Source organism: Schistocerca cancellata, chromosome 3 (assembly GCF_023864275.1).
Source record: "Schistocerca cancellata isolate TAMUIC-IGC-003103 chromosome 3, iqSchCanc2.1, whole genome shotgun sequence".
Classification (NCBI taxonomy): domain Eukaryota; kingdom Metazoa; phylum Arthropoda; class Insecta; order Orthoptera; family Acrididae; genus Schistocerca; species Schistocerca cancellata.
The window spans coordinates 459,297,619-459,306,149 of NC_064628.1; the positions used below are offsets into that span (position 1 = coordinate 459,297,619).

At 35.9% G+C, this 8,531-nt stretch overlaps 1 protein-coding gene across 1 annotated transcript in view; it reads left to right on the forward strand.

Annotated features, from left to right (window-relative positions):
• LOC126175231 (low-density lipoprotein receptor-related protein 6) overlaps window positions 1-8,224 on the forward strand; it is a 333,797-nt gene extending 325,573 nt beyond the window's left edge. The window contains exon 22 of the mRNA XM_049921865.1: window positions 2,846-8,224. Coding sequence (XP_049777822.1) covers window positions 2,846-3,717 — 872 coding nt within the window. The 3' untranslated portion in view covers window positions 3,718-8,224. The remainder of the gene's footprint in view (window positions 1-2,845) is intronic.
• Window positions 8,225-8,531: the final 307 nt, after the last annotated feature.

Consider the following 8,531-nt stretch of genomic DNA (forward strand, 5'->3'; position numbering starts at 1 on the left):
TTATGGTGAAGAGAATACTGTATGTGATTCAAATTTCATCAGGTTCCTATTAGCAACCATCTCTTCTCACAGATAGGAAAAAATTCAGAACGTAGAGTTGGCCATATTGACAAACATCCCAAACAGTCTCCCCAGTCAGATTTTCGTAGTACACTGAAATTGTGCTACATTCGAAGATGAACAATACGGAATTTGTATTTACTTCGTTGGACAATGTATGAAAATGCAGTGGTCGAAACTCGTGGCGGAGAAAAAAAGCTCGTCTTCCACTTTTTTTTTTTTTTTACTGACGCAGAGGTTTTGGCGCCAGTATTTATCTTTGTGCCTACAAAGCATGCCTGCGTAGCGCTACATATATTCGACGGCAGAAGTTAGTTGTGGCGGCACGTACCAACATTTTTCATAACTTCCGCTTGCTTTGCACTTGATTCTAAGCCGCAGGCGGTTTTTTGGATTACGAAAACTGGGAAAAAAAGTGCGGCTTAGATTCGAGTAAATACGGTATACCTTTGAAGAGAATGAGAAATGAACATCTTCAGATTTTCATATTATTTCTGAAGAAGGGAAATGACTGTTATAGTGTATTTAGTTTCAAAATATTTTTCAGTTTTTATTCTACTCAATGTTTGGTTGGCTTTTTGTTAGCATCACTGCTGTTGGCCAGTACGTATTATTCCTGGTGTTTTTGTGTGGTAGAAGATGCTGAATGAATGTTTTATATCTTGGTTTTGTGGAGCTGCAGAGAAAATAAATTGAACCCATGCGGATCTGACTGTGAATGAACTTGAGATGTGTGATCAACTTGAGCTTTTTACATTGCTTATTTCTTTATAATGTATTCCAAGCAATACAAAGCAATGGGATCACAGTATTTAATGCAATACTTGTAATTTTATATCACTACATGATTAAAGTTGTAAAAGAATTTTTTGAGGTTTCCCAAGTTCTTTGTTGTTGGTTTCACCAAAAACTGTCATACATGGAAACCTAAGCATTTAAAGTTTTACAGCCACTGGAATAAAACTAAAATGAGACTTAAGTAATATAAAATAACTTAACTGTAAACATTCACTATTTGGTGTGCACCTCTTCTTGTCCTGCATAAGATATGTAACAAAGACATTAAAAGAAAAGTTTCTTAATAGTATGAGAGAGCTAATAAAGAATCCCAAACACAACTTTTCTGGGTGTACGGCTTGCTTTCAGTTTTGATGTGCCTTGCATTATGTTGCCCTTCAAACAAACTTGCCCACATAATTTTGCAACCATTGTTTGTCCTTAGCATAGTATTCAGAGTTGATCCACCAACCCACAAATTTATTTTCAAGAATTTTACACTTGCAGGCCTTGTGTGTTCCTTTCAGCATATGACCATAGCAGAAGATTATGAAAGCAGTGTCCAAGAAAAGTTTATGATGGATACTTAAATTCATAGTAGAGTTCTGCATTCTTTGAAACAATTCTCTTACACAAGGAAATGAAAATTAGAATACCAGAAACTCAAAAATTAAATTACAATCTTATTATTAACAATAAGGATTAGGATAGATTGCGACTCACCACATAGAGGAGGTGCTGAGCAGCAGATAGGCACATTTAAAAGTAGACAAGGCAAGTGGACACTGTCCTTCCTTCTTCAGATTTATATTCACACACACACACACACACACACACACACACACACACACACACACACACACACACACACACGGTACCTTTGTCATCTCTAGGCACTGGGAAGCTTTTTTTTCTTTGGGGGGGGGGGGGGGGGGGAGATGGACAGCAGGTATGCAAATAAGTGGAAGGGATATGTAGGTGTGTTGGGAGGACAGAAGGCATTTGTGAGGTTTGAGTGGGAATAGGGAATGGCACAGAAAAAGGTGGAGGACAGGGACAAGTGTAGGTTGAGACTAGTGGGATGCAGGGAGACTTCCCACCTGTGCAGCTCAGAAAAGCTGATGTTGGCCGGAAGAATCCATATGGCATGGGCTGTGAAGCAGTTAGTTGAAGATGAGCACACCATGTTGGATGGCATGGTAAGCAACTGGGTGGCCCAGGTGTCTCTTGGCCACAGTTTGGCAGTGGTCATTCATGCAGACATACAGCTTGTTAGTGGTCGTGACCATACAGAATGCCAAATAGTGGATAAGATGGTGAACCACATGGCTGTTTTGAGCTAGCCCTAGCTTGGAATAGGGACTATTCCACCCCTGCTCCTAACCTCTTGCCACGTGGCTAGCTGCAAGACCTGTTCCATCCATCCACCTGCTGCTGCCTATTTCAATCGTCACAGGCATTACCTGCTCTGACAAAGCCAGGGCCATCTGTAAAAACAGCCATGTGTTCTACCAACTAAGCAGCAACCACTGTGATGTATTCTATGTAGGCATGAGCACTAACAAGCTGTCTGTCTTTGCATGAACAGCTGCTGCCAAACTCCACCTAATAGACAGAAGGACCGCCCAGTTGCCAAGCATGCCGCCTAAAACTGTGTTCTTGACTTCAACGGCTGCGTCACAGTGCATGCCCTATGGATTCTGGACGCCAACAGCAGCTTTTCTGAATTGCGCAGGTGGAAACTCCTCCAATAACGTACTTCATTCCTGTAACCTCAGTAGCCAAAAACCTCGCTAATTCCTTTACCTGCCTCTTAGCCCTCCCTGCTCCCACTCCAGTCTCACACACACTTTCTCTTTCCTCCAGCACCCTGTATAGTTCTTTCCCTTTCCTTTTACAAAAGCTGTCTATAATAAAATATTCTGAATCTAAACCTATTTGTTAAAGATTTAACAAATAAGTACCTGTGTTAATAATGTGCTAATGCTTTAACATTTTCATTTTACAGCTTCAAAAGGGGACCCAGCATTGGCAGAAAAATCACACAAAAGTGCATTAGCTGTTGGTGTCATCATTGCTGTAGCTGCACTGATAACAATTGGTCTTTTCTTGTATTACTGCCGAAAACGCTTAATGGGTTCCAACAATATAGCTCTAGATGATGAACTAGATGACTCTGCAGGTGATCCGTTATCACCTAAGCCTTTAAGAGGTGTTCCCAAACCTATTTGTACTGTGACCACACTGCAGAAGAATGGACATCGTTTAGTTAAAGGACCCACAAAACCAGGGATTGATGGTGTGCACATGTCAATGCTGAATGGCAGTACAACTACTACAAATAGCTATGATAGGAATCACATTACTGGAGCTTCCAGCTCCACAACTGAAGGTGGTGGACCTGTAGTTGCTCCAATGTTAATGTCATCTTCATCTCTGCTTTGTTATCCTCGTGAAACACTGAATCCACCTCCTAGTCCTGCAACCACAGCTGATTCTACAAGAAGACTTCACCATAGTTACAATGAGGATTATTGTTGTTCTTCTTCTGGTGCTTCTAGATATAGACCCTATAGGCATTACCGGGCTATTAACCAGCCACCTCCTCCAACACCGTGTAGCACAGATGTATGTGATGAATCAGATTCAAATTATCCACTGCGTGGTGGCAGGTATTATGCTCCTCCTGCCTCTGAGTATGACTCAGATCCATTTCCTCCACCTCCCACACCAAGATCTCACTATCATAGTGAAGGCGGAATACCAACTTCGTGTCCCCCATCACCATCGTCTACTGCAGGGAGATCGTCCACGTACTTCAATCCCCTTCCACCTCCACCTTCACCAGTGCCATCTCCTGGTAGCCGCTGTGATTGCTGATAGTGAATCAGTGTGTGGATTGGAGGCATCATTGTTTTCAGACTCGTAACATTGAACATCTGAACAGTACAGCAGCTGCAACATGATGTGATCAGTTTGAGTAAGAGGATTATTTCTGGTGCTAAGAATGAAAACAGAAGTGTTTCAAAAGAATGTAAGTGAAAAAAAAAACAATTCTGTAATCTAATTTTTGTTTTATGATATAATATTGATCAGAAAGACAGTTAGTGAGAGTTTTCTGTTGAATAGAAATTAAGCATATATAATGAATGAGTTTTTATTAAAATCATGATAGCATATGTACTGAAACAATTTTTTATGTTTAGCTATTGTTGGAGGAAGAAGTTCCGCAGAATGTTTGCTATATCCTATGCAGCCATATCCTTTGTACATTAACGTTAATGCCATATACGTATAAACATATATATGAAAATTATTTTTGTTACATGTGGAGTATTAATCTTTAATAACTGTTAAAATAAAATTTTATATGACATTAATGTTGTGTCACTTGCATGCAATGTTTCAGCATGTTGTGATGACTGCATTGTATTAGACTGATAATATTAGTTAACACAGCAGACTTTTTTTTATTGAGACTTTGTTTTTTCTTGTATATTATAAATATGAAATATTAACTGCGCCTTCTGGTAGTTGCTGACATTGTAAATAGGGAAAATATTTTTTGTATTAGATCTGAAATGTGAAAATATAATTAACTTATACGTTACAACTATTGACCTGCCTCACCCTGGCTTCACACAGGTATCTAAAAGTGGACGACTTGTCTGGAAAAACAGAAATAAATTATATACACAAACCTTCCTCATAAATAAGTCTACCTATTAGAGAAAACCATATCAAAATATCTACCATAGTTCCTGGGATAAACTTTCACCTACAGGCAGAAAAATGTGGCAAGCGATGTTAATTTGTAGTACGTGTAGACATTAATCTTCTGGTACATTATTAATTGATGAGAGCTTTATATTCAAATTTTACACATTAATTTAATGTCAGCAAATACAAGATCTTCCCTAAATTTGAAAATGATCCTTCACTTTGAAAAGTATACTAAAACTGATTTCATTTAAAAACTAGTACGTTTTTAATAATCAATAAATCATCTGTAATGTTATGTGCCATTTCAAACTCTAAATATGTTTTGTTTCTCTAAGGAGCATAATTTGACATTTCTAGTGTATGTGCTTCTGTGAAGCTAGACAGTCACTGAAAATACGTGTAATAACATAGCCTAGCGATTTGAAACAATTGATGTGAATTTTATGTCAAAATAATTTATGATGTTCATGGCTTACAAACTACATGTATCAAAAATTGTATTTCTATCGAGTTTCAGTTAGTTCATACTTCGTCTTGTTGGAAATTTAGCTTTTCTGTATATTTATATATAATTATGTTGATAATAAGTATTTTTATAAAATGATGTACATTTGTTTATTTAGAGTGTTTTTTAAAATGTGTGATTTATGTACATGTGTATATTATATGAGGCTAATTTTCCAAGAAATGGGCTGTATTGGCTTATTTGTTGTCAAATTTCCCATTTTATAAACAGAATGGTGTGTTGCTCAACATTTTTGTACTTAACAGTTTCTATATAATGATTGTTCGTTTCAGTTGTGTAATTGTCCTTCAGTGAGAGAATTTTTATAATACATTAGGCTTATGCTTGTAACTTGCTTTGCTACCGTTTACTTTGATGAGCAGCATGATAGTCTAATATGTTTCATTAATGGAAAAAAATTTCTTACCTGTTATGCTCAACACACTATCGGTAGTGAAGCATATTTGTGCAGTGTCATAATATTGCCTTATGTTATTTGTGTAAACAAAAACATTCAATCGCACAAACTGTTTGATTTGGGGGCAGCTAGAGAAATACTTCAGAGGTGTTTACTTCCTTAACTGTGTTAATATGATAGTCTTATTCAGAACAGCTTGTAACATTTATGTTGATTTGAATGTAATCTAACGTGTAAATTTAATTTTAACTTTGTGAGCTGCTTTGATCAAATCTTTGAGAAATGGGTTGATATGTGGCACATTCATATCAGTCCTGTCCTTTCAAAATATTGGTCAAAGCATTATGAATTTCTTTTATTAAATGGAAAAAATTATGGGCATTCAATTAATAACCAGTTTCTGTTTCTCCAGAGCTTTTGTGCGTTTTTGTACCCTTGCACACAGAATTCACTTCTGATTTAATTTGAGAATAATTTATGAAACAGTTTAATTTGTATAATGTTAACCTGATCAGAAATGGACTTAGACTAAGCAAACTTTGCACTTACACATACAGGAACAAGTGAGCTTCTTTATTCCCACATCGGCATTTATGTTAAAAAGTACACTCATTAACTTTCTCCTCATTTATTTATTAAAGTTTCTTTTCACTACTTTCCATTTTCATTACTTTGCATGTCATGTCTCTATATTCAGTATTTCACCTTTATTATAATGGCGTGTTGTAAATGTGTATATATGTTTTTAATATTGCCTTTTACACTTATGACTTGAACATGCAAGAACTACCAACTCAGTTTTTGCATCTTCTCTGTAGTTGTCAGTTGATACAGTCTATTTTATTTTGCAACACATCATTTAAAACTGATACCAATTTAGATTCAGTGGTATGAGGCTTATCTCTTAAATTACAGTAACAAACATTTTATTAAAAATAATTATTTCCAGTATTCATTTAGTCAAATTGTCGCAGATATCAGACTTCCAATTGAATTGCAGACATATTCAATTGTTCGTGTAATTTGGTTAATTTTTGAAATGCAAATTATAGGATGGCATTCCTATTATTTGAAGGTATTGTAAACAAAGTAATGGCTATAATTATTTAGACAGGAGACACACATACAATATTTGGTAAATGTTAAACATTATTCTAAAAGGGTGCCTTAAATAAGTGTTAAAATAAACTGTAAACTAGGAACAATTTTTTGAAATGGCATTTGCCATTTATAATTTTAATAACATGTTGTGCAACAATAACATATCCTATTTTTGTAATCATATTGCATGGTGCAAAGACATTGTAGTAATTTGTTTTGGAGGCTGAAGAAATCTGTTGGAAGGCATATAAGCTGTGTCATAAACTAAATGTGTTTATCTTTGTTAGCAGTGTACTTAATTATTCCATTTTGCTTCATCCTGTTGGATTTTTAGGAAGTGTGACATTCTGAAATGTTCACCAAGGACACATCTGTCACACTCTTCATAGACAAATTCAGTGACTGACAGAATATTTACTTGTCCCGTATTCAGTAGCTGTATTTCAGAGACTGATATAAAAGGTACCCTCTTTACATCCACCGTCAGATCCCGTTTACAAATTCAAGTGTTGTAACCTTGGCTATGAGAGAAAAATATTGAGTTAGAATATTAAGATCTAACAGACTTTCCTTACTTTTATTTCTTGTGATTTCCTGTTTAAAGTGACTGATTGTTCTTAAGACAATAGATATGTATAGGTCCATTATTTGATAGCCACAGTTTACACAATGACAATACGTGCTATGACAATATTATGAAAAGGACAGATTGCTACTCACAACAAAGCAGAGGTGTTGAGTCACAGATACGAACAACAAAAAGACTGTCAAACAAATTGGGTTTTGGCCAAAAAGGGCTTCTTCTGAATAAGACAACATGCACATACAACTAACTCTCTCTCTCTCTCTCTCTCTCTCTCTCTCTCTCTGTGTGTGTGTGTGTGTGTGTGTGTGTGTGTGTGTGTGTGTGTGTGTGTGTGTGTGGTCTAATTCCGAAGAAAGCATTTTTGGCCCAAAGGTAACTTGTTTGACAGTCTTTGTGTTGTGCCTATCTACAACTCAACATCTCTGCTGAATGGTGAGTTGCAATCTATCCTTCTCATGATATTGCCATTATTCATCCTGGATTTTCCACAGTATGTGCTATGCTGTATTTTGTCAGTACATCTAATACTTACATAAAATATATTATATTTAAGTATCGAATTTTGCCTGGTCATTTCATCTCAAAAGCACCTAATTGCTGCACATTTTATTTTTTAAGTTAAAGATGAGTACTTACTTGGTAATATGAAGGTACCTATTGTCATTATGTAAATCTGTGTATGATGGTAACTGTGTACACCCCTGTATATGTGCTTGGAAAAGTGCCTCTTTTTTCAGTGTGTGATTTATTAAAGTGCAAAACATTACTCAGGACTTATGTGTGTGTGTATATATACAGAATCATGTGCATTGAGCTTGTACATTAGTTGCATAGTCAAATGTTCCTGAAAATAGCATTTAAATGTTGATATTTTTGTTTTTAAATTACTGTGCCATAAAAGTGAAGCTTAAGACATGGTTCTATTCATTGTTGTTGTAATTCTTGTACAAAGGTCAAAGATATAAGAAAATGTAAATAAGTGTACATTGTGTTTGTAGAATATATTCTTGCTGCCGCAATTGCTAACTGCAATAAATTCTCAAAAGAATTTGTATATTGTGAGTTATCTTTACTTGTTAGATATCAAGAAAACCTGTTCACTCTCCCATCGCCCAAATTAATGTGTTGCTGTAGGTAGCTTCAGATTAAGTGGTGCAATAGTTAAGACATTTAACTTGCATTAGAGAAGACAGCAGCTCAAATCCCCATCCAGCCATATAGATTTTGGTTTTCCACGATTTCTTGAAACAAGACAAAAATTCAAAGATGGTTTCATCAAAAAAGAACACAACCAGTTTTTCTTTACGTAACTAAGCATGTGCTGTCTCTAATGCCCTAGTCATCGAAAGAACATTAAACCC